Source organism: Aspergillus undulatus, assembly GCF_047715775.1.
Source record: "Aspergillus undulatus strain CBS 261.88 unplaced genomic scaffold BDV17scaffold_51, whole genome shotgun sequence".
Taxonomy (NCBI): domain Eukaryota; kingdom Fungi; phylum Ascomycota; class Eurotiomycetes; order Eurotiales; family Aspergillaceae; genus Aspergillus; species Aspergillus undulatus.
In genome coordinates, this window is record NW_027396655.1 from 30,238 (window position 1) to 57,856 (window position 27,619).

The 27,619-nt window shown below is 51.8% G+C and overlaps 10 protein-coding genes and 1 non-coding gene across 11 annotated transcripts; 7 read left to right on the plus strand and 4 right to left on the minus strand.

Moving 5' to 3' along the window:
• The first annotated feature begins 191 nt into the window (after positions 1 to 191).
• On the plus strand, positions 192 to 1,785 carry BDV17DRAFT_179475 (major facilitator superfamily domain-containing protein). The gene is made up of 2 exons (XM_073754917.1): positions 192 to 887; positions 939 to 1,785. Exons 1-2 carry the CDS (start codon positions 306 to 308, stop codon positions 1,770 to 1,772), a joined length of 1,416 nt encoding a protein of 471 aa, XP_073612471.1. The 5' UTR covers positions 192 to 305; the 3' UTR covers positions 1,773 to 1,785.
• Positions 1,786 to 2,127: 342 nt separating this feature from the next.
• Positions 2,128 to 4,278, plus strand: BDV17DRAFT_271460 (putative beta-glucanase). Its single transcript, XM_073758796.1, has 7 exons — positions 2,128 to 2,722; positions 2,782 to 2,870; positions 2,916 to 3,270; positions 3,317 to 3,581; positions 3,627 to 3,829; positions 3,875 to 3,904; positions 3,952 to 4,278. The coding sequence occupies exons 1-7, from the start codon at positions 2,464 to 2,466 to the stop codon at positions 4,206 to 4,208; spliced, it is 1,458 nt and encodes a 485-aa protein (XP_073612472.1). The 5' UTR covers positions 2,128 to 2,463; the 3' UTR covers positions 4,209 to 4,278.
• Positions 4,279 to 5,211: 933 nt separating this feature from the next.
• On the plus strand, positions 5,212 to 6,926 carry BDV17DRAFT_300166 (kinase-like domain-containing protein; the record flags this gene model as incomplete). Its single annotated transcript, XM_073764001.1, has 4 exons — positions 5,212 to 5,677; positions 5,812 to 5,945; positions 5,983 to 6,199; positions 6,270 to 6,926. 4 exons carry the CDS (start codon positions 5,212 to 5,214, stop codon positions 6,488 to 6,490), a joined length of 1,038 nt encoding a protein of 345 aa, XP_073612473.1. The 3' UTR covers positions 6,491 to 6,926.
• On the minus strand, positions 6,722 to 8,610 carry BDV17DRAFT_294223 (uncharacterized protein; the record flags this gene model as incomplete). The annotated part of the gene is made up of 3 exons (XM_073762790.1): positions 6,722 to 6,854; positions 6,915 to 7,311; positions 7,404 to 8,610. 3 exons carry the CDS (start codon positions 8,608 to 8,610, stop codon positions 6,722 to 6,724), a joined length of 1,737 nt encoding a protein of 578 aa, XP_073612474.1.
• A 976-nt stretch (positions 8,611 to 9,586) lies between these two features.
• On the plus strand, positions 9,587 to 10,093 carry BDV17DRAFT_294224 (uncharacterized protein; the record flags this gene model as incomplete). Its single annotated transcript, XM_073762791.1, has 1 exon — positions 9,587 to 10,093. One exon carries the CDS (start codon positions 9,587 to 9,589, stop codon positions 10,091 to 10,093), a length of 507 nt encoding a protein of 168 aa, XP_073612475.1.
• A 669-nt stretch (positions 10,094 to 10,762) lies between these two features.
• On the minus strand, positions 10,763 to 12,560 carry BDV17DRAFT_283781 (sugar porter family MFS transporter; the record flags this gene model as incomplete). Its single annotated transcript, XM_073760416.1, has 4 exons — positions 10,763 to 11,223; positions 11,282 to 11,522; positions 11,585 to 12,228; positions 12,338 to 12,560. 4 exons carry the CDS (start codon positions 12,558 to 12,560, stop codon positions 10,763 to 10,765), a joined length of 1,569 nt encoding a protein of 522 aa, XP_073612476.1.
• Positions 12,561 to 12,697: 137 nt separating this feature from the next.
• BDV17DRAFT_179572 (NAD(P)-dependent alcohol dehydrogenase) lies at positions 12,698 to 14,384 on the plus strand. The gene is made up of 3 exons (XM_073754918.1): positions 12,698 to 13,067; positions 13,139 to 13,266; positions 13,332 to 14,384. The coding sequence occupies exons 1-3, from the start codon at positions 12,986 to 12,988 to the stop codon at positions 14,283 to 14,285; spliced, it is 1,164 nt and encodes a 387-aa protein (XP_073612477.1). The 5' UTR covers positions 12,698 to 12,985; the 3' UTR covers positions 14,286 to 14,384.
• Positions 14,322 to 16,883, minus strand: BDV17DRAFT_294227 (Zn(II)2Cys6 transcription factor; the record flags this gene model as incomplete). Its single annotated transcript, XM_073762792.1, has 4 exons — positions 14,322 to 14,554; positions 14,620 to 16,556; positions 16,612 to 16,706; positions 16,764 to 16,883. 4 exons carry the CDS (start codon positions 16,881 to 16,883, stop codon positions 14,322 to 14,324), a joined length of 2,385 nt encoding a protein of 794 aa, XP_073612478.1.
• Positions 16,884 to 17,420: 537 nt separating this feature from the next.
• Positions 17,421 to 20,223, minus strand: BDV17DRAFT_283784 (major facilitator superfamily domain-containing protein; the record flags this gene model as incomplete). Its single annotated transcript, XM_073760417.1, has 7 exons — positions 17,421 to 17,591; positions 17,747 to 17,878; positions 17,932 to 18,288; positions 18,472 to 18,646; positions 18,705 to 18,738; positions 20,086 to 20,152; positions 20,206 to 20,223. The coding sequence occupies 7 exons, from the start codon at positions 20,221 to 20,223 to the stop codon at positions 17,421 to 17,423; spliced, it is 954 nt and encodes a 317-aa protein (XP_073612479.1).
• Positions 20,224 to 20,356: 133 nt separating this feature from the next.
• Positions 20,357 to 23,026, plus strand: BDV17DRAFT_300170 (putative peptidase family-domain-containing protein; the record flags this gene model as incomplete). Its single annotated transcript, XM_073764002.1, has 2 exons — positions 20,357 to 21,642; positions 21,704 to 23,026. 2 exons carry the CDS (start codon positions 20,357 to 20,359, stop codon positions 22,593 to 22,595), a joined length of 2,178 nt encoding a protein of 725 aa, XP_073612480.1. The 3' UTR covers positions 22,596 to 23,026.
• A 3,435-nt stretch (positions 23,027 to 26,461) lies between these two features.
• BDV17DRAFT_t124 lies at positions 26,462 to 26,569 on the plus strand. Its single transcript has one exon. It is a non-coding gene; the product is annotated as a tRNA-Ile (tRNA).
• Positions 26,570 to 27,619: the final 1,050 nt, after the last annotated feature.

The following is a 27,619-nucleotide window of genomic DNA, read 5'->3' on the forward strand; positions in this document are numbered from 1 at the left end:
CACGATCTACATTCAACGTGCCAACTAGAGACCATGGACACCATTGGCCAAAAGCACCGAGGTTATCAGATACCATCAAAGAGTTGGAGAGAGTTGGAGACTGGGGTATCTGTCAAGGGTCTGGTTCGCATTGATTGCTGTCTTGGCAGACGTGTTATCCTCGGCCAAAGGACCGATATCAGTTCCCAAGGAGACTGACTCCAACTCTGGGCGCGATAAGGAGTCACTGCGACATAGACGGGATGCCTCCAAGTATAAAGAGACTGGTTTTCTGTTAGTCATGAATACCTAACCCCAGATTCACCATGTTCGGTAAATTCGCCTCCTACATCAAAGGCCACGAGAGTGTGCTCGGGGAGGCCAAACTGCTGCGCAAGCTTGATCTGTTCATCCTCTCATTCTGTTGCCTGTGCTACTTTGTCAATTACCTTGACCGGACAAACCTGAACAATGCCTACGTGTCTGGGATGCGGGAGGAGCTCAGCTTCGAGGGGAACGAACTGAACCAGATCAACACCGTGTTCACGGTGGGCTACATCGTGGGCCAGCTGCCGTCCAACCTTGCCCTGACTTTTATTCCCCCACGGCTGTTCTTCCCGGCGGTCATGATTATCTGGGGAGGGCTGACGATGATAACCGCAGCGGTAGCCAACCCTCAAGGTATCATGGCGATCCGCTTTTTCCTTGGTCTTGCGGAGTCGAGTACGTTTGTCGGTACGCACTATATCCTGGGGTCCTGGTATACAGAGAAGGAACTGGGCAAGCGCAGCGGGATATTCACGGCGAGCGGGCTCGCGGGAACAATGTTTGGAGGGTTCATCCAAACAGGCATCCATTCGTCCATGGACGGAATGCACGGCCTCTCCGGTTGGCGGTGGTTGTTTATTGTAGGTTGCCTCCCGAATTTCCTGGGCAAATGCTAATGCAGTACTACGTAGATTGACGGCGTAATAACAATCCCCATCGCCATCTACGGCTACCTGGTTTTCCCCGACACCCCCACCACGACGAAAGCGAGGTACCTGACCGCCGAGGAGAAAGCAATGGCAATAGCTCGTATCCCGGAGTCTGGCGCCGTCAAGGTTCCCCTAAATTGGTCCTTCCTCAAGAAAGTCTTTACCACGTGGTACTGGTACGCGTTCGTGATGCTGTGGATTATCGCCGGTGAGACCGAGTCGTTTTCCACGAATGCCCTCCTTGCGTTGTACATGCAGTCCCATCCGATCAATTCGTACACTGTTTCGCAGTTGAATAACTATCCCACTGGTGTTCCCGCAGTTGGGATAATATCAACGCTGTTCTGGGCGACATTGACAGACTTTATGGGAGGAAAGCGATATCTAGTCGGGTACTTCATCGCCATAACAGGCATCATCACATCAGCAATGATTCTCGCCTACTTTGACTCAACGCCGACCGTATTCGGAGCCTATTATTGGGCTGGAGCGGTGTACGCGTGTCAGGCGACATTCTTCGCATGGTGCAACGACGTAATGAGGTATCAGGATGAGCGACTCCGATCGGTTGTCATTGCGAGCATGAACATGGGGAGTAACGCGGTGAATGCTTGGTGGAGTATCATTTTCTATTCCGCAGACATGGCGCCGCGTTTCACCAAGGGTATGTGGGCAATGATCGGTTGCTCAATTGCTCTCGCTATCTGGACGATGGGGATTACCTTCATGACAGTCCGAAAGGAGAAAAGGGAAGGCAACCGGGATGTCCGCGCCCTGGACTTGCGTTTGCAGGAGAAAGAGGTCGCTGAGGTTTAGCTAAAGCGAGCGATGAGGATGGGCGATCATAGATCCAGTAGAACAAGAACCATCAGGATGTTGCTAACTGACCACAACTCGCGTTGCGCCTTTTCTGATGCGTAGCTCGTAGAGAGTAGATATCGAATGACTCGACCATGTTCTTTGGGGATTGAGGATCAGTGTCGTTGACGTGAAGAGTCCAGACTCGAGGCAGTTGTCGAATGAGATGCAGTGAAGTCAGCTGACTGCTGCTGCGGAAATCGCGCTTATGTAATGTTATCTTCTGCCTGAGGCTCACAATAAAGACACCGTGCTCGCTGCCAATTGCCCGAATCTACTCCCCAAGCAAACTGCGCCTTATTGCACTATCCTGGCGACGTCTCAATCGACCGATGCCTTTGTACTCCATCTGTACACCACCGGGCTAGGCACGGAGAAATTCCTGCATGACGCAAGAGTCAGGCAATGATCGACACCCACTGTGCAAGCGATAGGCGCGTGAGAACCCCCAAGCCTCGAACAAGAGCTCTTTCGGAGAAACTGCGGAGAGCTTCATTTGCCCCCGCATCCTCGGGGTAGCTGTCGCCGATCATGACATCTTCTGTTTTTCTTTTCTGGTCCCTGAGCTTGGTTCCCCATAGTATAAGGGCCGGTCGGTACCCTGTCAAGGCTTCGTTGCAATGCCATTGATCGCCAGTTGTCTCTCAAAATGAAGATCCTTCAAGCGGTTTCCGCCGCTCTGCTGGCCTCCGCTGCCCAGGCCAAGTATATCGTTCCCGGTGGCCGATGGCAAGACACGGAGGGAAACCTTGTCAATGCCCACGCCGGTAGCATTTGGTTCGACCAGGACTCTTCGAAATTCTGGCTCTTCGGTGAATATAAGATTGAGGGGCAGGAAGAGGGTGGCGGTATCTCAGTATACAGCTCTGATGACCTAGGGACTTGGGAATCGCACGGGTTGGCACTTGGTACGGTACCGTTTGTAGTTCATCGAGAGGCTAGCTGAACTGATGTTCTCCTTGTTTAGAGCCGATCGAAGGCCACCCGTACATTTCCACCGAACACATCATCCAGCGCCCAAAGGTTGTCTTCAGTGAAGAAACCGGGCAGTACCACGTATGCTCATCCTAATGCAAGCGGTGACCACGCTAAGAGAAACAGATGTGGTGGCATGCGGATAACTCGACTTATGGCTGGCTCCTCCAAGGTTTGGCCGTGTCCGATACCGTCGCAGGCCCATACGAGTTCGTCGACGCTGTCGCGCCTCTCGGCAACTGGTCCCAGGACTTTGGTCTTTTCAACGACCGGAAGGACGGCAGGTCCTACGCTTTATATTCCAACGGCGATCGCTTAGAGGGCCGCGACGTCTACTTGACTAGATTCAACACCAACATCACTGCATTGGAAGACGTGGTATACCGTTTCCCAAAGTTCGATCTTGAAGCCCCTACCATTATTCAAACAGACCACAGCTACTGGGCGTTGATGAGCCACAAAACCGGGTACCGGCCGAACAGTATGTGTCATGATACATTTTGCGGAATTATTACTGACCGTAATAGATGTGGTTGCCTTCCGCGCCGATGACCTCAGTGGCCCATGGTCTCAGCCTTTCATTGTCTCGCCGCTCAACACTCGTACCTTCAACTCGCAATCGGGATTCTCTATCCGCATCGACGGGTCGAAGAAAACAACCTATCTATACATTGGTGATCAATGGGACTCCAACTCCTTATGGGAGAGTAGGTACATCTGGCTCCCACTGGAGATTGACGAGAGGAAGAAGAGCTTGGAGGTGAAGTGGTACGACATCTATGATCTGGATGTGTAAGTTCCCATATGCCACATAGGTAGAGATGTTAACGACTTTAGAAAAACCGGTGAATATCACGCTGTGAAGGGAAAAACATACCCGGGCAGTGATGCCATCACCGCTGGCGATGCCTACCTTCAGGAAGCCAATTTTGGTACGGATGGAGTGATTCTGACCGGGATCTACGGCAACGACAGCACCGTAACCTTCGAGGGCATTGAAGGTACCGGCAAGCCACAATGGGTTTCCTTCTACTACCAGAGTACGTCGAACACCCTCTCTATGCGTTACTAGCTAACTGTCTCAGACACCGACGACATGGGCTTCGGAGACCAACGTAAGCATCTCACTCCTTCTGACTCGGAACAAAGCTAATAGGACCAGCCGGAGGTACACCCGACCGCATCGGCGGCGAATGGCAACTGCGTCGAATCAGCAGTGTCGTGGTGAACGGTAACACCGAGAACGTTGAAACCCTCTACCAGCGCGACACCCACAAGGGCATCATCCTCTCGACGCCCTTGCAGTTGACGCTGGAGAAGGGCAGACATAACACCATCACCGTCGGAGGTCTTTACAACGGATGGGACTACAAGGGGGCGGACTTGGATCGGATTGTTGTTTATCCACCTGAGGAGTAAGAAGTTAAACCACTGATAGAAGAACTTAACTAGGACAGCGGGAAATAGTCATATGAGTTGCTTATCATGCCTCTTCCTGTTTTGATGCACTGTTCAATCAATTTTCTGTTTTCTCAGAATGAGCCATGGTCAAAGGATGAGCCGCCAGCGGTATGAAGCATCGATGGGGGTGGAACTAAGAGAAGGTTGTAGTACTCGATTGCGCCTTCACAGTTGGTGTGACACCATTCTACAGTGCTTAGGGAATATTTCGAGTATGAGCGACACTGCTCGCTTGAGCCTGGCCTAGTTTGCCGCTTGCTCCCTAGTCGCTAACTTTGTCTCGAAACGGTCCAGAGGCTGGTCTAGCTTACTTGCATGCGCCCCGAGCTCGGCTGACCCGCTCTTCTCCCTTCCCCCCGGGCCTACGATTTGGTACGGGCTATCTCTGCGAGGATGTCTGCATCAAAAGAATGGATTCCAAAGCAATCCAAACTAAACAAGAATCGACAAAACAAAAAAACATGGCAATAGGGACTTGGCCCCCCGAAAAAAGATATCTCAGTCCACATGATGCTCAGACCCCGGCCTCGACCGCGTCCAACCAAATATTTCCGCCTCAAGGTTACTGGTATATGGCAGGCAATTCCCTCCATGACAAAGCCGGGTCACGGTCTCTACCATTGGTAACAACGCTCACACCCAGCACTTCCAAGTCCTGAAGGGGCACACCGCCCGCCTTCAGATTGACATACACATGGACCTTCCATTGACCAGGAGCCAATTTGAGGTGGAATGACATTTGTCCGGTCTCTGCTCTCCAGTGTGCGAGATGAGAGTTGTTTTATGGATTGAAGGAAGGTTAGGATATGTGAACAACATGCCACAGCGAACGAGAGACGTACACTACTGCCGAGGGCGGTGGTGTGGAGAGGGAAACAAATAGGTATGCAGCCAACTCCCACTTCTTGATTCATTCCTACTCGCGACCCTTATGACTCTCACAAGCCTACCGAAAACCAACATGCCTGGCACTACCACTCCATCTCAGAACGCGGAAGACTTTGGCGACTACGTCCGCACCGAAGACGACGAGGATGAGCTCGAGGAAGTTGTCGAGCCCTGGCACAAGTACGACAAATACGCAACTACAAACGTCTTCTATCCCGTATATCTCGGTGAGGTGCTGAATAAACGTTATCAGATTGAACACAAGCTCGGTGCGGGCGGAGGGTCTACCGTCTGGATGGCCCATGACCTTCAGACAAAAACGAATGTTGCCGTTAAGGTCATGTCCTTGGACGGCTGGGCAGAGAATGAGTTCAAGATGCAAGATGAAATCGTACGATCCGTACAGGACACATCTCATCTAGTGACGTACTTGGATAAGTTTCTCGTTACTGGCGAAACCTCAGAGCATCGAGCTCTAGTAATGCCCTTGGCGGGCCGCTGTCTTGAAACGTACCACGTACAGAACATCCCGAAAAACAGTCGAATGTCCGCTGCTCGACAGCTGCCCGAGACTTTTGGAGAAGCTACACAGTGCTGATATTGTACACCGAGGTGAGCGCAGCCCGTTATGGTCTTCTTCTTTGGCTAGCCACTCTTACATAAACACTTCCAGATCTCAATGAGAGGAACTGTATGTGGGGGCTGAGACCAATCCACGACCTGGACCGAACCGACAAATACAAATTGCTTGGTCGACCCATGAAGCAGCCTATACCAAGATTAGACCTCTGGAAGAAAGGCGAGCTTGTCAGCCCAGCCAAAATCCCCGAGAGCCTCCGAGCAGGAGGAGTTCTGTCTTGGTGATTTCGGCCTGTCAAAGAAGCTGAGCGACCCCAACACTCCGCGGGGATACCCGCCATTGGAATATTGTTCGCCGGATCGGCTACATCGGAAGGTCCCAAGTCGAGCATGCGATATGTGGAGTTATATGGTCGTCTTCTCCGTTCTTTACATGCGCTTCTGCCCCTTCCCCTCCCCCCCCTTTCCAGGATGGTGGGATCGTGGGTGGCATGTTTAAAGTTCTGGGCCCACTACCGGAGGAGTGGAAGGGCTCTTACTCCCATGGACCAGCGCTTGATTACTGGTACGACCAGAGCCAAATCCATGACCTGGGCTACGACCTCGCGTCAAGGATTGCCTACTTTAGTCCCCAATCTGACCCCGATGAGCGAGAGCATGTTCGCTCTATCATGTCCAAGGTCTTTACATATGACCCCGAGAAGCGACCGACGGCGTCTCAGCTGCTGAGAGATCCCGACTTTCGAGCTATCATGGACAAATACGGATGTTGATACCCAAGCCTTGCTTCATAAAGCATATGCCATGATTTTCTTCCTTTCTGCCTTTCTTTTTTGTTTTGTCTTTCAGGAAGTTAGGAATGGGAACACCTCATCTATTTTGTGCACCGCCTTGTACTCAATGCTCTTGGTGGAAAATTATCTCGAGATCATGCCATTCTCGTGGAACTCGTAGATCTAGCTCGAGAGCCACCTGCTGCGGAGGAGTATTATCTACGCGACCACTCACACCAGCGCTTTGGCGGAACCCAGTCTATAGGCGGCGAATTTGCGTCCGGGTCCTACCACTAGCACGGGCTGATCTTGCTCAGCTCTGGAAATTTGGTAGGAACGGGTTTGTTCAAACGACCGTCTCGGTCTAGAGTAGGATAGAGAAAGAACTAGTACGTTTCTACCCATCAGATGATAATCTACTAACTCGACACTGCGAACTTGATTGAGGAACCCCGTCTGCTTCCACCCGCGCACATACAGTCGCACCAAGCCCTCATCAACGGGCTTAGTCCCCGTTAACGTCCGAGAGTGTCTCCGCGCCCAGCTGGTATCCAGAATAAGATAGCCGCACGACATAGCAACGAAATGCTCGTCGAGAAAGTCGACCAACCGCGCCGCTGGGTTCTGCTCCAGGGTCCCGCGGAACCCCCTCACCTTCTGCGTCCATTCTTCGAAGGGGACGATATCTGGTGCGTCTAGCGCCTTGACGAACGTTTGTAGCATGTCTTTCCAAGGCTGGCGGATGGGATTCTCGATGTGGTAGATGGGTGACGGAGGAGCGTCGTTGAAGAGGAGGTCACTGAGGGTGCCGGCGACGATGTCTACCGGGCACCAGGATAGGTTCCAAGTCATCAGTATACACCAACTTTGCGCGAATGTAATGGTGACTCAACCCCCTCCAGCCGCGGTAAACAGCGCAGTGTCTGAGACGACTTGAGCATGAACGCCAGATGCTCGACCGGATCCCAGTGGCCACTATCGCGAGATCCAGCTATCTGACCGATGCGGACCGCCATGGGCCAGAATTGTTCTGGATATGCGTGAAGAGTCTTGTCGAGCATATACAAACAAGCTTCACCTCGCTGTAACCCTGTACACAGCGCCGACCCAGCCGTCATTCGGGTTTCGGGAACGTGAGTCTGCCCGGTTCGTCGAGAATATTGGCCCACGGTTGCAATCGACGATATGAACTGGAACCCGATTTGCTTGTTTCTCCGCGCTGCAACTTGGGACGCTGGGTCTAGCAGGTTCCGCAGAGTCTGGAACTGCGCGGTGAAAGCCTCTACCGCACGAGAGATACTCATCGGCCACGCATTGTGCACGATGTGCGACACAGGGCGCCGCAGGAATTGGTATTCTGACGGAGGCAGTCCTAGTCTAGGCTTGGAGGTATCTGCTTGGAATACACGGATCTTGTATAGGGCCTGACTGGCTAGGCGGATCCCACGGGTTCTGAATGATTCTTTCTGTCGGGCGTCGGGGCTTGCTCCTCGAGGCCTGTTGAGGCAGACGACTGTGCTGACCTCCTTGAGTCGTGCGAGATGGGCCACCACGTGTGATCCCAGGCTACCTGTTGCACCGGTGACCAGGACGCCAATCCCCGTATCCAACGCCGGTTCATCATCAACAGCCGATAGTATATGAAAGTCTGCCGTGTACTGCTCCACATAGGAATCAACAGTTCCTTGACGAGCGCGGTCAGCCGGAGTCGGTTCAACAGAAACAGATGGACATGTAGCTGGGGATAATGATGGATCGTACCTAGGTCCAGAAGCTATGGCCATAATAACGCGCTGGATAGCAGCCTCGGGACGAGCGCCGTCAGTCCAGTCCACAGCGCCATATCCATCCTGGTGTAGGGTTCGCTGCCAGACCTCCGGGGGAGCAAGGGCGTGCTTCCGACCGTCGCTGAACAGCCACCAGCCTTCCACTAGGCCGAAGACGAGATCTACCCACGGTAGGGGGAGCGTCATTTCAAGCATCATGAGTAAGTCGTCCGGGCGAAGCATCTTGTGGATATTGGATGTCGGTCGGACAAGGTCATGAGTCGCATTGACGCAGTTGGTTGCTAGGACGATGTGCTGGCTAGCGAGGAGATCCTGGGGTGGCGAGTCCTCCATGTTGCACGTCTTGAATGACATGAAGGGGTATTGTTTGAATCATTTTAGCAAGCCCGCCACGAGCGTGGACGAAAGGTCCGTGGCCGTATATACCATATCAACACCTAACGAGGCCAATACCGGAGCCATAATCGCCGTAGTCCCACCAGTTCCGGCGCCCATCTAGAGAACGTGAATGAGACCAGAGTTACTTCCGAGTCGCGCCACGTAGTCCTGCAAAAAGACCTCCATCTGCTTTATCCAAGGTAGGTTGATAGGCGACCGACTGTACATTCCTGTTGCGGCGTCTCGACCCTCGGGGGATCCGAAAATGAGCTGAACACCGTCTGCTTTACCGACCAGACAGTCTGCAAGCCGCTCACCCACGAGCCATGTAAGCTAGTGATCATACGAATGATCATCCTTTTCCGCAAGTAGCTCCTAAAGCAATTCCGCTGCCGGCTTATGAGGACATTCCGTCGCTGTTCGTGTGATTTTGGTACCATTGACCTTTACCAACCCAGCTTCCTCCAACAGGTGTCGCGGAAGATGCTCGACTCGAGAGAGTGTGTCGCCCGCTAACGCCCTGCGAATGGAGCAACCTAGAGCATCGAATGCGTCAAGGATGTGGATGATGCACAGCTCGGTAGACTGGGGCAAGATCTTCTCGCAGCAATCTGCTAGGCTATATCTCTCGCTTTTCCCAACCTTGTTCGCTGCTCCTAGGCTTAAAGTATTCATCCACCCACCACAAAGAACTCGTGTGTTCTTTGACGCTGTTTCATTTCCGCTAACAGGCTGGCGTCTCACAGCATTTCGAGTTATTTTCAATGTTTTGTAGCACTTCGCAGTTTCACATTGACTGCCAGGCTTATTTCCCCCAATACCTCCACCCGACACTCCTTCACTAGTTGCCCACGGCCTTGCCAACGTTAGCCGAGTCAGCTCGCCACGGATATAATTTACTTATTCCAAGAGCAACAACACCTACAACGAGATGATGGGGTATTGTCCTAGAGATACATCGACTTGCCCCCGGCGCCCCATCGGGCGATCCGCGTTGAAACCCCCGCGCTCCCGGGAACGTGGTCTCCAAAATATTATAAGTGATCCGAACTGTCAACGCGGCTTATATCACGAAAGTGATCTGGAGGATACCGACAGTGACTCTTACGAGAGCAATCCAAGCGACAGCGATAGTGAGACCGATTATGGTGCTAGTGACTCCGACGACAGAAGCACTTTAGACACCACCGACGAACACGATAATGACTTCTGCGAGAGTGTTTCCGACGAAAGTGAGTTCAGCGACGATGGTGTCACGGATACTAGCCTAGAAAGCGATGGCTCTGATTATATCGACTCCGACAACATCGACTTCAGCGATAGTGATCCGGACGACATTGAGACTGAGTACGGTTATTGGAGTGGCCGCGGCCACCATGCAGATGAAGGGCGGCTCATCAGTCAACAATCTCGTTACTATCCTCGTCGCTGGTACTAGCGATATCTGTATTTAAGATATTGCCCATGTCTCTACGCGAGTATAGAGAAAGCGCCTAGATTTATACGTATAAACTCCATATCTACTCATCATGCTCTATGAACACTCTCTAACAGTGTCCCTAAGTGATAGTAGTTTGGTCCTCGTGAGCAGTCATTGATAGCATTCTGGTATGTTCTTTACGAGGTAGAGAACATGCAATCACTCTCAAAGCTGCAGGGTGACCCCATACGCTGTATTCGCCCAGCCGTCTCGGATTGAATCAATCTCCTATTCCAAACTTGCCCTTGATTTCTCACATCATATCTAATCCTCAAGGATTGAATGGCGTTCTCATAGTCCTGCGGCAGATGTGACCTACCAGTGGAGCGACCAGTGGCCAGAGATCATCAAGTGAGCTGGGTAGTCGACCAACGTACCCCGTTCGCGAATAATGGCTGTCGAAAAATTTTTGGATGATAGCCAATGCTTCAGTTCTTTCCCTGTGCTTCCCATGAAAAAAGGAGAGGATAAGGGTCTTGGGAGGTCATATACCATACAGCAGAGGCAGCAATAGCCCACGGAAAGGGTTCAAGTTACAGAGGGTAGATAGTAAAGAGGGGTAACCAAGCATCACAAGGAACAGTACGCTTATAGCAAGCATAAAAGGAATAAACTCCAAGTCAATCCCTAAACAACATGCTTCGCCCCATCCTTCTTAACATCCATAACCTCAGGTAGTCCTCCATCATCAGCAAACGCCTGATCCCCAAACAGCGCTGCAATCTCCTCAAGACTAACATTCGCCGTCTCAACATAATAAAAGTAAACCAGGCCCGCACTGAACAGACAAAACCCCGCAATAACAACATAAAAGTACCCACCGATGCCCGCAAACGCATCGGGGGACACCATCCCGATAATGAAATTGAAAATCCAGTTGCTTGTTGTGGCGAGTGCCATTCCCTTGGAGCGCCCGCGGAGCGGGAAGATCTCGGCGGGGAGAAGCCAGGGCATCGGGCCCCATGTGAAGCCGTATACTATGTTGTAGAGCATGACGAAGGCGTATTGTGCGTTGGCACGGATGTGTACGTCCAGCGAGGCTTCAGTGAAGGCGCAGACTATGCCGAGGAGAATGGCCATTCCGCAGCCTTTGACATGATTAGTTTGTGGGTGGACAGAATTGTGTAGTCTAGACCATGAACGCACCTCCTAGAATGAGTAGTGGTTTTCTGCCCCAGCTGTCTGCCAGCCACCATGTAGCAACAGTGGCAGCCGTATATGGAATAGCGTTGGCAGCAGTGTAGAGTAGGGATTTTCTATTGTCGAAGCCGGCAGAGGCAAGGGTACTCGGAAGGTAAAAGGAGATGATATTGATTCCGTTGAGCTGTGCGAACATCTGGACTGTAATACCGACAATCGTGCGCTTGCGATACCGGGTGAACATTTCCTATGAAAGATCAAAAGTCAGCTTTACCAGTCATACCGCAGATTACATTGAGCAAAACATACCGTCCAAGTAGACTTGCCCAGATTGGTTTCATAGATAACAGCTTCCTGGATCTCAGTGAAGACCTGCTGCACATGTTCGGCGTGCGTATCCCCATCAGCATGTAGATCTGCAACAGTCTGCAAGCTCTCCTGCATGAACCCATTCTTCGCTAACCAACGGGGCGTCTCCGGGATGAAGAACGATATGACGAGCAGAATAAAAGCAAGGATAACCTGGACAATAAACGGACCCTGCCACGACATCTTCTCCGGCAAGAGGAAATTAAAGCCGTAGTCTACCCAGCAGGATAGCATATATCCGGCAATAGACATTGTATACTCGATTCCAACCATCAGACCACGACGATGCGGGGCGGCGATTTCTGTCTGAATGATGGGGACGGTCATGGAAAGGAACCCGACGGCGATTCCTTGAATCGTGCGACCGACGATGAATGTTGCGAAGTCGGGGGCGAACATCTGGATGAAGCCGCTAAAGAAGTAGATGAACCCGCCGATACGGACGGTCTTCTTTCGACCCACGATATCTCCTAGGCGGCCGGCGAGGAGGGCGCCGACGGCTGCTGCTGCTTGGAGGCAGGCAACGGAGATACCAGTGATGGAGGGATCAACAGCGGCAGTTGACCCGTCTGCACCGCCGTAGTCTTAGAAGAACCGGGAGACGAAGACCGGGTTGACTAGAAGGCCGGACATGATTCCTACACGAGTCAGTCCCAGGGCAGTCCGCACAGTGTGATGGAGGTGTGACCATACCAGAGTTGTACCCGAACAAGGCATCTCCCAGACCACCGAAGAACCCGGTCGTATAGAGCAGAGGTTTGCCCTTGAACCAGTACCTGGCCGAAACAGTCTTGGGCTTCAACGTCCGCTCAAGCCAGCTTTGCTGCTCGGTCACCTGTTCGGCCACCTGCCTCGCCCGTTGGTTGACGGTGCCATTGGGAGCATTCTCCCGCAGTGATACACCGCTGACACTCATTGTTACGACGATGATCAAACGGATAAATGATGTTTTCCCCAACGAACCGGGTCCCGATGGCCCTATTTCTACCCCGGAGAGAACATCCCACGGGGAATCCCCGGCCTTCACCAAGGCGTTTGGAGTGCCAAACCCGGTAGCGAAAACTCCCCACAATAAAGCCCTTGTGATCAAATGGGTTTTTCTATACCCGGGTCTAGCCAATCATCGTACATTGTGGAGAGGAATCAACAACATACAATCCAATCATTGTCTACCTGCCCCTCGTCAGCCAAGCAGCAATGGGCCCATATCCCCCGGTTCCGTGTGGTGACCACTCGGTTCCGTCCCCAGTTTAGGGATTGGCAGTCTCCCCGCCGGAACCGAAGTCGGATCCAGGCGGTCCCGAGGGCGAGAGCTGCACCCCGAAGTGCATACAAGCCCTCATGGATTTCAACAGCGCGAAACTTTTTAAATTCCAAGCAACATTGTCACTCTACTCATTCTGCATCACCCAATTGCTAATATGTCAGTCGCGCAACATAACCAGGTCTGTCGAATATGGAGGCTTTCGTTCTTTTCGCTAACTCAACGATTAGGGCGTAAACGAAGCCTTGTACTCTACCCCGGAGGTAAATTTAGCTATGAGGAACGCGAGATACCTACCCTTCAGACCGAGCGTGATGTCATCATTCGGGTTATAGCAACCGGACTTTGCGGTTCAGATGTGAGTAGATCAGCTCGCCGACCTTGGCTTAATATGTTTCAAGCTAACGCGCGCTTACTCAATAGGTACACTACTGGCAACACGGCGGAATAGGACGGTATATTGTTGAGAAGCCCATTATCTTGGGCCACGAGTCTTCAGGGATTGTGGTAGAAAGCGGACCCCAGTCAGGACTGGCAGTGGGCGACCGTGTGGCCCTGGAGCCCGGCGTGGCATGCAACACCTGCCGTCCTTGCCGCGCCGGTCGATACAACCTCTGCCACAGAATGCGATTCGCCGCCACCCCGCCATACGATGGAACGCTCGCGACATACTACCGCCTACCCGCAGAATGCTGTTACAAGCTGCCACCCCACATCTCCCTGTGCAACGGCGCATTGATCGAACCGCTGAGTGTCGCGGTACACAGTTGTCGGTTGGCTGGGGATATGCAGGAGAAGGCGGTGGTTGTGTTTGGTGCGGGACCCGTTGGTCTGCTCTGCGGCGGTGTCGCCCGTGCGTTTGGTGCTTCGACGGTGACAGTGGTGGACGTTGTCTCCAGCCGGCTGGCGTCCGCCTTGAAATATGGCGCGACGCATACGCATCAGAGTACAGGGCAATCGGCGCAGCAGAACGCAGAAGATATACTGGCGACAGCGGGCTTGGATATTGGAGCAAACGTCGTCCTCGATGCGACTGGTGCGGAGCCTTGCCTGAACGCTGGTATCCATGCCCTGGCGCCGGGAGGTACATTTGTCCAGGTAGGCTTAGGCCGACCCAACCCCTCCATCCCTGTGGGCCAGATCTGCGATAAAGAGATCGTATTCAAGGGTAGCTTCCGCTACGGTCCGGAAGACTACCAGACGGCCATCGGACTGGCCAGCTCGCGTCGCATCAGATTGGAGGGTCTAGTCACCCACGAGTTCGACTTCTCAGAAGCAAGGGAGGGCTTCCAAAACGCGGCCAACCGCGCAGGTATCAAGAGTATTATATACGGACCGGGCGTGGACCGAAACATGGCCAACGAAGTCATAGCATAGAATAAAATTCAAATCGACATGCCCGAAACCTGGGCTCTATGCATTTCCGCCGTTCCATGACATATCCCAGAGCCAATATAGCCCGCGCTCACCGTTGGGGTCAGGCATATTCTCGAATGTTTCGGGGATGCCTGTTCCACTCCAGTCAATCTGCCCTGGTGGTGGCCATGCTTGGCTTTGTCCTGTGGAGTCTAATACTAAGCCGTGGGATCGGCGGGCGTTTGGAGCATACCACTCGAAGCTCCGATCGGCATTTTCAGACGGCACAACTGAGGAACCAAAAGTGAGCAATCTTTTAAAAAAACGTCGAACGGTAGTAGGGAGAATGGTATACCATCTTGTACAGACGCCAAGCTTTCGTTCAGTCGTATGGCGCTGTCCGGCCATGCCTGGCGTCGCGCGGGAATATCGCACGGTTCCAACGTCGCGTCAAGCGGCAGCCTGAGTGTATCTTCGACCGAGAGAGCTATGGACTCGGAAAGTGATTGGTGACCTTCTTCCTGATTGTTGCCGGTTATAGGTGCAAGTATAGCCTCGGATTCGCGGCGAAGAAGCAGCGCAATCACGTTTTTAAGTACTGTCGTGCTTTGCTTGGACAATGCCGAACGCTTGCCCAGAAGATCCTGTAACCTTAGTATCCGAGTTATCGTCCTCTTGACGACCTGAGCTGTGTCCGACAACGGATCGGATAGGGCCATGACCGCCAGGACAATTGCTGCGTTAAACATATTGATGGCGAGAAAGGCCACCAGATGGGAGTCTGTTGCCAGCTGTGCTAAAACCGGCAGCTCGGTCACCCGCGACGTTCTCAAAGCGGCATTCCACCAGTGCGCCGAACTCGACAGGGGTGGATTCGAGGAGACAGCTTCAAACGGCGAATCGACGCCAGCTGGCGAAGCCTGGTCGGGATAACGACTAGCGGCGTCCAGCTCACTCTTCCTATTCGATGAACTTGGAACTGCTGATAGATGGTCAACTTGCCTTGCCAATAGAGGTCTGTGTAGGACAATCAAGATGTTGTCGTAGGTCAGATGGAGGGATAGCGATTGAAGAGCATGTGCTTTGGCGCTCAACCCGCTCTCTGGCTGGAAGTCTTGCTCCAGGTTCAGAGTCAAGAAGCTAGGTAGCTCTTCTCGCCACCGTTGAAGGTTGCGGGTTGCTTCTTTCGCCAATTCAACGTATGCGTCTCCGGTCAACTCCTGGGAAGAACCAGACGTTCGGGAGCCAAATATTGTTTCAAGAGCCCTGGATGCCATGAGGTAAAGGCGGTTCAGCTCCCTTTGATACACGGAATAGCAGATTGTATGTTGCTGCCCCGATCTCGGTTCAAGAAAGTAGGGGTTTTCCAGAATGTCTGCCGGCATGCTAATATTGCAGTCCCTATCATTGATTCCGAGTGGTCGGCCATATGTAATCGACGCAAAGCGGTCCCAGGTGTATATCGTCCACCAGACTCGTTTCCGCTCCTCACTCTCTTCGTAGTTGGCCCTCGTTGGTTCGCGATGTAACCCGGCGGCTTGGGATATTCTGATGGTCGCGCCAAGCAGGGAAAATGACAGATTGGGCCGACCATGGTAGACGCAGTAAGATCCAAACAATATGCAGGTCTGAGCGGCCGTCACAGAAGGTTGATCCATCAAGTTCACGATATAAGACTCAACCAATTTGAGTAGGCGCTCACTCATGTCTCGCCAATTGCCGTCGTCTGTCAGGTCTGTTGCTTTCTTCTGCGACCGATACCAAGCACCCATACCCAGTACGGCGGCTAGTAGGATGAGAAAGGATTTCTGAGAGGGGTGGGCATAGCCCTCAGCGATAGAGCGGAGGTTTCTGCGAAAGGTCGGCTCATAGATGACGAGAGAGAACCAATGGACGGCATCGAAGTAGTCCTCAAGCAATAGATACATAGTTTCTGCTGGGGGTAACGGCTGTCCCAATATTGAAGCTATTGGAAAGCGCTGTCCGATAGCTGAAGTCTGAGGCCTGGCAACGTTGGTGCTGGCTTGATAGCCGGGAATCGCAGAGGTCGCTTCCTCGCCTATCGGCTGTGGTCCAAGGCCAACTATCTTCTGCGCAATTCCCATGGCCGACTCGGCTTCGCCATACTCGACGGGCGGATGCGAACTATGGACATTATTATGACCGCGATGGTCTTCTGTGTCCGGAATTGGAGCAGGGTTTACGGGTTCAGCAAAATTCTCCAAGCCGATAGTATCGGGCACCGTTGGAGATGCCGTCTGTCTCTGCGAGTTTCGCCTGGCTGTCTTAGAGCTGGGTGGAGTTAGTCTCACCACCAAACACCCACTAAGTCGTTAAACCGACGTACTTTCGAATACTCTCTTTGCGCCCGCGGCTAATCGGCAATGGTCGACAGCTCACCTGGGCTCTCACACAGAGCGAGCATGGTCGAAACGGATCACACTATTCGATTGGGTCAGCGCCTGCTTCCCGCGGGGAAGGAGTGTTGACTGTTCGCACCCGAGTTTTATGGCGGCGACATCTCTCACAGGCACTGCTGACTCGAGTCGGTAATGGCGAGCGCATGTAACTGGTGTACTCTGATGAGTCCGGCCGATGGTCCGGAGCGTGGTCGGACATGACTTTGGTGAGGCGATAGATATGCAAGTGGATGACCGAGAGGGAACAGGATCCGATTCCGGCGGAACACATAGGAAATTCGCCGCACGTGCCTCGTGGTCGTCTTCCCCGGAGTTGTGGGGGTCGCACGTGCACAAGTCACGTGCATGTGGACCGGCACGCTTGCGCCACAATATGTCGTACGCCATAGTCCCTTTGTGCCTCAGGCAGGTAACTGTGGCTGCTCCTTCAGGCCGGTGGTTGGCCTTGCTCTGTCTACAAATACCACGGCTGTATTGATGGTATCTGTATTGATGGAGCAGTTGTTGAATTAATTTCAAGCGGAATACGATTGATACTGCTTTGGCTTTACTGATTATATAGTAATAAAATCTTCATTGAGGGGAGTCCTAATATCAACCCGGCGGCTGCGGACTATATACTTTTGTCATACATCAACAAAATGTACACAAACATAACTCAATGATAGACTCGAGGGACAATCGTGCAGGAATGTAGACATGAAACCATGGAAGACGATTAAATGACATCATGAAATCAACCCACCGCAAAAGGACTACGCCGCCATAGCCTCTCACCATAAACCCATAGCATGACAGGTCCGGGCCAGCCAATGACGACAGCAGCAAGAGCAAGTAGCGTATTCCCCCAGGCCATCCCCGAGGCCATTACAGAGACTCGACGCGAAGAGAGGAAAACCAAACCCAGCTAGCGAGCGGAGGACTGTTGCGGCCGCGAGGCCGCTGGCTGCGTATTGGGTGTAGGTGTCGACTAGGTAGGATTGGATGCACCGGTGCGGTATACGAGCATGAGATAGGATCCGACAGAAAGTTTAGGCGACAAGAAGGGAGAATATTGCTTACCAAAGTGGCAATCATGATTCCAGCAGCAATCAAACACGCGCCAATGTTTGTTTTATATTCAGCTGTCCAACCGTATATCACCAGGCCTACGGGACCCAGTATCGCACCGGGCACCATCATGGGCACGCAAAACTCAGGACGTCCAGGGGAAGAATATCGTCACTTCAACGCAGCATAGATCTTACCTGCAGAGGGGCAATGACTTGAGCTCCCAGAAAGAAGCCGAGACCGAGAGAGATATAGTTGAGTCCTCCGATTCCGATACTCTCATCATAGCTCTCGGGCGACGGCGACAATATGATCTGCGTGCCCAGTAGTCGGACAGGCCGCGTTAGTGCAATCCAAAGCTTTTTGGCCAAGGTCTGACTAGAGCTGTCTAACTCCGTGTGCATATTTTTGTTTCCAGTGAATTTGATTAGCCTCTCACGTCTTTGGCCAAGTAGAACAGCGGGATAAGTTTCTCTCAAGAAGATAAGCCCCAGGCACTGAATCGCAGCGTCGGCTATTGTCTTGGCCCAGAATGACCACCGCCAGGTCGTGTGCTATTTGATGAAAGCGCCGGCTAGTTCAGAGCCTTTGGTATGAGAGTTGGCGCAAAACGAAGGCAACAATTTTTGACGCAAATAAGACGTACTTATAGGGCCGATGGCGGGACCAAATAGTGGTATTAATGAGTAAATCAATAATGCGTGGTCGCGTTACTCGGCAGTGAATAGATCAGAGACAACGCCTCCGCCTATAGCAAGTGGAGCGGAACCTCCGAGGCCTGAAAGGAATCGAAAATCAATAAGCTGTGGTTTGGTCTTTGCGAATCCACAGGACATATTGAAGACGAGATAAAAGGCATTGGTTGACTGAAGGATCAAGACACGGCCATAGATCTCAGATAGAGGGCCAAAGCTAGACGAACAGTAAGCTGGAGGGAAATATAAGTTGTTCTAGAAAGAGAACCACTGACAATAAGGGACCAGCAGCATAATGGAGGATGAATTCTAGAAAAAGAGAGCGTTAGTCGTGGTTGAAATGTTGGATGCGGATGAGGCCCTCACCAGACATTGCTTGACCGATGTCGGCTTGCTCCGAAAGATCTAGACGCGGGAATAGAATCGAGTCAGGGGGCACAACGTTATCCTCCGAGGGCCCATCCTTAATCTTCGTAATCTGCAGTTAAATGGAATGTTGACATCGCCTCCAAGCGTCTTCGTTAGAGCCAGGTAATTTGTGGGCATGACGGGGATGTTCTGCTCGGCTTGTGACATTCTACATTGAAATTGCAAACTATCGCCGACTGTCGCCGAGTACCTCAATATCAAACCCACTCATGTCTCCAAGCATCTCTCCCAGCAATAAACATCAGTCCGCGAAAATGTCCTTTCTTTGTCCGCATGGATCAAACTGATTGCTAACGCAACAATGGATATCAGAATCGCCATAACCACGGTAGGTACACACAACCAATCCCGACCCAGTTCCAACCCCATTGTTAACAGGGCACCCATCAAGGGTCCGCTGATGCTCCTGGTTGCGATACTAACGGTGAGGCCCGTACTATACAGTGTGCTCAGTTGCTCAATCCGGGATACTTCACCCAGCAAGCTCATCAACAATTCCGCCGCACAGCTACCAAGAGAAACAGACCACCAGCCCTAGGATACCTGCAATCTTTATAAAGAGTATAGAGTGAGGGCTTACCTGAGTCGTAGACCCTACCGGGCGGAAGATCCGAGCCTGTAAACTAGCTCAAAAGAATCATTGATAAACTAACGCGGGTGCAGAAGTAAAAAGAAAAGTCAAGCTCATATTAAGGGTCTGGATTCGTTCCCAAATATATGTGGGTGAGGACGGCGGCAATACCACCTTCCTGTGTAGTGCTAGGCAAAACTTTAGGACGCCCGACTCCTACTACATGGCACTAGCCGAAGACGAGTTGTAGTTGGATACGTACGCGGCACCAGAAACAAGCCGGCAGCGAATAATGCTTGCGTCTTAGTTGATGTGCTTGTTTTCTGGCGACAGCCTTGATTGAGCTTTTGTGTGATGGAATCTCTTGTTGGCGCGGCACAGCCTCAGGAGTCGGGTCTTCGATCTAAATCTTGAAGCCCCGATCCAACGAATATTGCGGACAATATATGCGCGGCTGAACATTCCCGTATCTCTTAAGCTAAGCTTCTGCCATTAAAATACCACGCGCTGTATGTGGAGGATAGTCGCGCTTGGCGACAGCTCTGTACGACGAATGCCGCTTGCTGCGAGAGAAGCGCAATATATGTCGCTTCCAGGACTCCTTTCAGCGACTTCGCCTCGGTGGGAAGGCCTCGGACTTTGCCTTGAGAATGAACTAGTGATATTATTCGCCTGCACCTGCACCGACTTGAATTCATGATGAGAAGGCTGGCAAGTTGGTGCCTATCGCTGCCTGGATAGTTCCCCAGCGCCAAGCCCAGTTAGCCCTAACTCACCTTCAAATTTGGCCCCATCCGCTCACCAGGCAGCTCCCAGGTGCCTAGAGCCTACACCGTGGCAAAGTTGTATAAATAAACACTAGATCTACCCCAAATCTATTGTCGATATCCGCAGATAATTTCCTTATCACACATTCATACCGGAACCATGATTCGAACCAAGCGTCCAATCGAGTCTGAAGTCCCATCCGACTCCAATCCCAAACGGCGGGTTACACCAATGCCCGTCCCCAAAAGGCCATTGAGAATAACGAACCTCGACAACGGCGAGACGATCCACCAAACCTGCGTTTCTATTCACGGCGAATGCCAAATCTTCGAATATGCAACCGAAACGAACTTCGTCTCTCTTTCGGCAACCGACTGTCTGAACCGAACGCAATCAGTCCGACACTGGCCGATCCATAACGGTCAATGGAAGGTCCTCATTATGCTGTCGCCGGGAGCCAACAATATTGAGCTAAAGCTCCATCATTGTCACGAAATTCAGGGCACTTTGCGGATTAGCTTGAACTATGTGCCCCTGCTGCAACTGCCACCTCTTCACCTGGCGATTCTCGTCGCGAAGGACTCACCCCTGCTTATCGACTGTCCGCCTTCCAAGTACGGCTCTATTTCGACTGCGCATAGTAGCCTCAACGCGGCAGTGGCTAAGTTCCGTATGGCCGCTTACATGTGGCAGGCCTTGACGGCGGAGGACATGCGGGAGAAGGGGCTTGGAAGACGCGCGTTTCGGCTGGATGAGGAGTGGACATCTAACACCACGACACGACGCGTCCATCATCAAGGTATTTCATCGGGCTTCACGGGCTCAGTAGCAAAGGTGCATATCGTCCGGTCAGACAAGACAGTTGCGGAACTTCGCAATGCCCAGGTTGCGCAGCAGAACCCGCGCGGGAGAGATCGGAATGCACTGCATCGCTACTTCGAGGTAGCGCTGTTGAATTCGGGTATCCCAGCCTTCGAGTCGCAGGCTCGACCTGTTGTCGCGGGGATGTTGCTGGACGCGCATTACTCCGTCGAGAAATCGATGATCCTGGGCCACGCGGCGCTGGGCTGTCACAAGGCCGGTGGCCTGTCGCTAGGAATCTTCGGAAGCCATCTAACTTACTCGTGGCCGCGATTCTTGGAAGAGGTCCCGTCCAGCTTGACCGATTCGACGCTGACAGGCGAGACTGTCGGAAACGACAATGGGGAATGCGGCACCATGCGGGAAGCCTGCTCCGTCGGCCAGGGTGCGTTTCTGCACGAGGTCGGCCATGCCTTTGGCGCCGGGCATACAAGCGGTATTATGGCGCGAGGGTACAGCAAGTCCTGGGCGATGAACTTCATCGAGCATGAATGTAATAACGGAATGAAGAACGATGCCAGGTGGGACCTGCGCGATGTTCTCAAGTTCAAGCTTCTCCCGCACTTTGCACTGCCCGGGGATGAGTTTCCCACGACGAAAGAGCTCAGCCAGGCTGTCGTGACTATTGGGCTTGATATCAACGAGATTGACCCAAGGCGACGATGAAATCATCAAGGTTTCGTGCAAGGCAGGACTTGCGCAGGTTACGGTTCAGAATGGGAACGATCCAAGGGAATATCTCCGGGATGTTTCTGGGAACTGCCCAACTTTCCTCATCAACACTACTATCGGGGACTTCGATCGCGGTAAGCCCTTGACGGTTACTGCACTTGGGATGAACGGCAATAAGCGCGTTATCAAGGACGCATGGAGCCTACTCAAGGAAAAGCCCTACATCTCAATCCCCGGCAGCAGATTGGTACTTCGAAAGCAATCCGTACGGTCCCGCGATATCGAAAGTCGCGACGCCGACGATTTTGTACAATGGGCCATGCTGCTCCGCCACCGCGGCGCGGACGGGCAGCTTCACCCCGCGACATCAATCGATCTCAGGGTCGGATGCACCATGGATGGAGCAGTGGTTTACTATGCGGACGGAACGCGCGAGAACTGCGGGCCCGCGGGGAAACGCCACTTCGGTGGTCACGCTTCGGAGAGCCATGACATCCCCGACGGAGAGACCATTTCAAAGGTCAAGGTTTGCAATTTGGATAGCGGGTGGGGGAGTTTGGCGGGTATTCGCATGAGTTTGAGCAATGGGGACGCCTGGGGGTATCTCAACAACAACGATGACCAGTACGAGGAGGATGAGGAAGGGGGTGACCCCGAAGAAGATCAAGAAAACGATGAGGCTGTCGTCACTCTTCAACCGGGAGATGAAGAGGTGATTGTTGGTTTCTTTGGGCGAAGTGATGCGCAATCCAGTGGGTTCACCTATGAGTTCGGAATTCTGACAGCTCCCATGGGAGTTGAGCTGCCTGTCGCCGTGTATGATATGCCGGAGCTGCGAAATCCTTGGACTGAACATTCGCCGTGAATAATTCCCAGTTCACTAATGATTTTTCACAATCCTGTCGGATACATGTGTACCTAAGGGTTCAGACTAGAAATTCAGACACTATACATCAAGTTGAGCAAAGAAGCGATTTTGGAATCAAAGTCCCGATTTACTGAGAAGTGCTTCAAATCTTGTGGCTCCGTAGTGATATATAGGGCATTGATTGAACGCACCCTTGATTAAATGCTATAACGGGCAGGGAAATACTACGGGAACCAACAAAGCGACCAGAATCCATGTATTCTTTGAAAAGATTGGCAATCAGACTGTGGCCCTGCGCCAGTTTATATGCCAGGGAAGGGGGAAGAAAAGCCAGCTGCTGTTGGCTCAATCTTACGAGTCAGGAACGCGGCCAACCTCAGACAAAATTCCTTGCCGTACAGTCAGCCGATGTGGAAGTCTGGATTGAACTTGCCAGCATACTCACCAGCGTCTTCTGCAGCTCTTTGCTTAGCCCACTCCAGCCGATCTCTGCAAGTTTCAATCTTCGCATTTGCGTCTCGGACGTACTGTCCAATAGATTAGCCTTGGTATATCACATCGACCAAAGCACATTATACCTCCTCAATACTATCCTTTACAATATACCGAGTCACATATACGCTGTCCTAGTCGCAGGACGCGGCCGATAGCCTGATCTTCGATAGATGGGTTCCATTGCGGCTCAACAATGTGGACTCGATATGCCATTGTTAGGTTCAGGCTGGGTGAGTGTTTCAGTAACAGTGCCGCCTACGTGTCAGACTCAAGGATTGGTGACACCGGACTGTACGACCTACACTGAGGGTACGATAACGAGGGTCGCTTCCATATTGTACCAGGCTCCAAGCGATCACAGACAAGGTAGTTAGCGTCTTCCCAAGTCCCATTTGATCTGCCAGGATTCCCCCAACCATGTCCTAGGGTTCTTCCACATTCCGATGCCGGTATCTCATGCTCGTATACTATAAAGCCGTCAGTACAGAATAGGCTGGCGAGCCATATGAACTGACAACTTTGTGTCTTCTCTGGTTCAAAAGCGTTCAAGGGGTGGTCTTGCTGTATAGGTATGATTGCCATAAGAACTGCTCACCGGACACGTTACGCATAGTGGTGTCCAAGACATCCTTGCGCTTCGTTTTTGGGATTCCAAAATTATCTGCCCATGACTGGCTAAGGGACTCGCAGTAAGCTCGATTGTCGCCGGAGTTGTCGTCTTTGGACATTTCCAAAGTCGGGATATCTCTGAGCATTTTGTTACAGGTTCGATCATCTTGGCTGATGGAGAGACAGCGTGCATCATCCGAGCCATTGCTGATTGATTCCACCTCTTGCCTGATCCATGATATGATCTTTCGGCCTTGATCCGCTGGGCATTCGTCAGTACCATCCAGAACGATGTACACTGACAGCAAAAGCAGGAATGTTACTTTTTGCACAACTCGTGATGCACAACCTTGGGGACCAACCATCCAGAGATGACTTCATAAGAGAAATGAGTTCAGGGCTTGGACGGAGCGTACGACAGCCTCAATCCAGATTGACGGGGTCGGTCGCTAACCGTTCGATGAACAGGTATGGCCGGATTGTACCAGGTGTGTTAAACGACGGGCACAAAAGTCAAGCCAGATACGCAAGCAAGGTTCTCGGATAGCTTGTCTGCGCAAACGGTCGCTCAAGTGGCGCGAGATTCAGGGCGCCGTTTCCGTTGATCCCGAAACCCCGACAGTAAACTTTGAGAATCAGAAGCTCTCTATGGGCTCCAAACGCCTTTTAAGTTCTCTGGTGGAGATTCGCTCTGGTGGAACAATTGAGCTTGTTCATACAACAGCCAAGTTCTATCTTCTAGAAGCTGGCCATATAGTTGAGAGCAGAGGGGCATATGACATGTGTCAGCTATGCATGGTATACCTGAGTCACTCTAGCATTGACCCCGTCATAATGGCGAGATGTTGAGCAAGTACGTCTCGCAAGGATACTACCCATTTTTTGACTACGCTGTTGTTCATTGGGTAAACCATTTGGATGATTATCTTGTGCATGCCAAGAAATACAATGCATATTCGCACGAGTCTTTTAGCTGCAAGCTTGAGATATTTCTAGATAAGCATTCCCAAGAAGAGTGTCAATATCCGGTGTCGAGCAAGATCCGAGTAAAGCTGAGGGTATTCAAAAAGGAACCCTATTATGACAGCTTGGCCCAAGCATTCGAGTACTGGAAACATGGGATTACAATGATCGCGAGTATTACGGCAATTCCATGGATATGCTCTATTCAAATGCAGTCGTCTGTACTGTAACTTCTTTTCCGAAGGCTTTGGTGCCGCTGTCGCCCTAGACTGGCATAACAAGGAACATGAACGCTCATATAGCTGTCGAATTCTTAACTGTCCAGCATCGCAAATGGGCTTTGCGGCCAAGAGTGATCTCGACCGGCACGTTTCCAACTCCCACGGCGACCTAGGGACATCGGCAGAGTTTCCCGGCTTCCAGGCCTCTTCATCCATTGACGTGACTCATGTGTCCATGACTGGAAACGTAGCCGCGGTCGAGAGGTGGGCTGCGCAACTCAGCCCGTCGGAATTATCTGAAAAAGCAGGGTTGAGCAACCCTCGCCCTGAAGTGACGGATGAACTAACGGGAGAGGCATTATTCGTTGGTAACAAAGATACCGTTGGCTTGTCTAGGTCAAGATCTCGGGTTTTGAGCACAATAGCTTACGGCCACGGATTTTACAGCTACGCACCGCGGCGCGCCAGGGGCAAGTTGACTTGGTAAAGGATCTTCTCGAGAACCAAGACCTTCCGCTCAATACTAGGGACCGGCTAAACTATACGCCACTCTATCATCCAGTTGAGAATGGTCACGGGGAAGTCATATCGCCGCTTGTTCAATCTGGACGTGACATTGGTATAAATTTTCTATGCGACATGGCTGACCGGAAGCATAGCAGGGCCGGCAAACGCAGCGCATTAGCGCCGCAATAGCCAGAGTTCTTCTCCAATGCAAAGGCATCAAACATACGAGATTCGGGGACGCAGTCACCGTTACGTGCGAAAAGGGCCACGACGACATAGTCGTCGCAATTAATGAATTTCGTGGCAATCAACTCGGAAATCGGTACCGTTCACTTCTACCATCATTGGAGCCTGGAATTCTCCGATCTGTTCCGCCCAACCTTCATCAACAACGATCCGGATGTAGCAAGCTATTGAAGCCCCGATTACAGCGCGTTAAGGAACCCGGATCCTCTCGAAAATTTTGACTACGGACACAGCAGGATTCGGATTTGTCCCAAGTATACCATACCCCGTTGATGATAACGCCCAAGCGATTCCCCGAGCCTAAGCTGAATCTCTCGGACAAAACTGTCCCCAAGCACCGAGACCCTATACAAATTCGCTGACATTGATGTATACCTCCTGCAAACCCTGAAACAGTGCAGCCCAACCAGCAGCAAGCACGTTCTTAGTCACTGGTATAACAGGTCACACTCGCAAAGCTTTGGCAATAATACCAATCAACAGGTGAGTTCAAGTATGTATATTTGGCGATGCAACATTAAATACTTGAATAATGTGTGTGGGTGGAGTCCGACTGGTGCGGGGATAATATATAAATGACTCCGTTCCCATCCAAGACCACAGTTGCAAAAACATCTTAGATTAGCGTACACCGCACTGAATAAACTTATGAAAAGGAAGCTCCCACTGAGAGAACCTGATTCAGCAAGGTACAGCGTCTCTAAAGGCGTAGTACCAGGTTACTGCTAAAGGAGATGAAAACCTCAACCCTGAGCAGACGATCGTAGGCTCAAAATCATGCCTAGGAATATGATGTCAATTATAACAGCGTTTCTTCAACAAGGTTCCATGGCTTAGTTGGTTAAAGCACCGTGCTAATACTCCGCGGATATTCGATCACGATATCCCTCGTTAACGCGGGGATCCTGGGTTCGACCCCCAGTGGGACCATTTTTTTGGTTTCTCTTTCACACTCTTGTAGAGGAACCCATACCGCGACAGTCGCTTCCATATGAGAGGATTCGCTAACGGGATGGATTTTGTTTGTCTTGCCCTTGCATGTATCTCGCGTCGGGCGTCTTTATTGTAGTCGCCGAGCAGTAAAGGCCTGCCTACTCTGTATAGATCGGCCTTCACTTGAGGAGCTGCTTGGAAGAATTGCTTGTCCGAATTCCAGGCTATATATCAACATCTGACTTGGTCGAGTTCACGCGTTTGTATTCTTAGGTCGTTCAAGTCTACAATCCGGTCATTCATATGCTGTGCAAGATGATCATCCTCTGTTGACGTTGCAACTTCCGGACGGAATAAGGTGGCAGGCACAGTTGCTCAAAGGCGGTTGTCATGGGTGCCAAGGGTGGGGTTCAAGCCTGAAAAGGGCGCCACTTCTGCAGCCTTGCGTGCATTCATTCAATGCACCTTCCCAATGGCGGCTTCAAGTCGTGCGGCTCTTTGCTCCGCTTTTGGCTCCCCTGATGCACTCGTTTGAATTCCTCGGTCCCTTTCTATCCTTCGAGTAGTTTGAGGTGGCCGGCTCACAATAACAACTACCTGAATTAGGGCTGCTAGGGCATTCGATATAATTGGTGAGTTCCTAAATCCCAATCGTTCGTAGGGGTCTGCTGGCTCGACGACCCCAATACTGGGGATTGGAGGCCCGACAGGAACAAGGGACTGGAAGCAGCTAGTCTGACGATCTTCGCTTTGAAAATAGAAAATGACTTGCGTCTCAATCGGGTTGGGATTATTTTAAATCCTATTACCGGTATTACAGCAATGATACCTCTAGCAGGGATACGCAGACGCCGTCCTGACTTTATACTACTCCCGGGGTATATTATGGCCTCCTCTGTCTTTTCGTGAATTCGCCGTTGAGTTATCACATTAACTAGCGTGTCAACATAAAGTCAAGGCAGTGCTCGCGATGCAACGACCACTTAGCCCTTCCCCGTGGTCGGAGACACGGAACCGTGATAATCGTGGCTCATGCAACAATGAAAC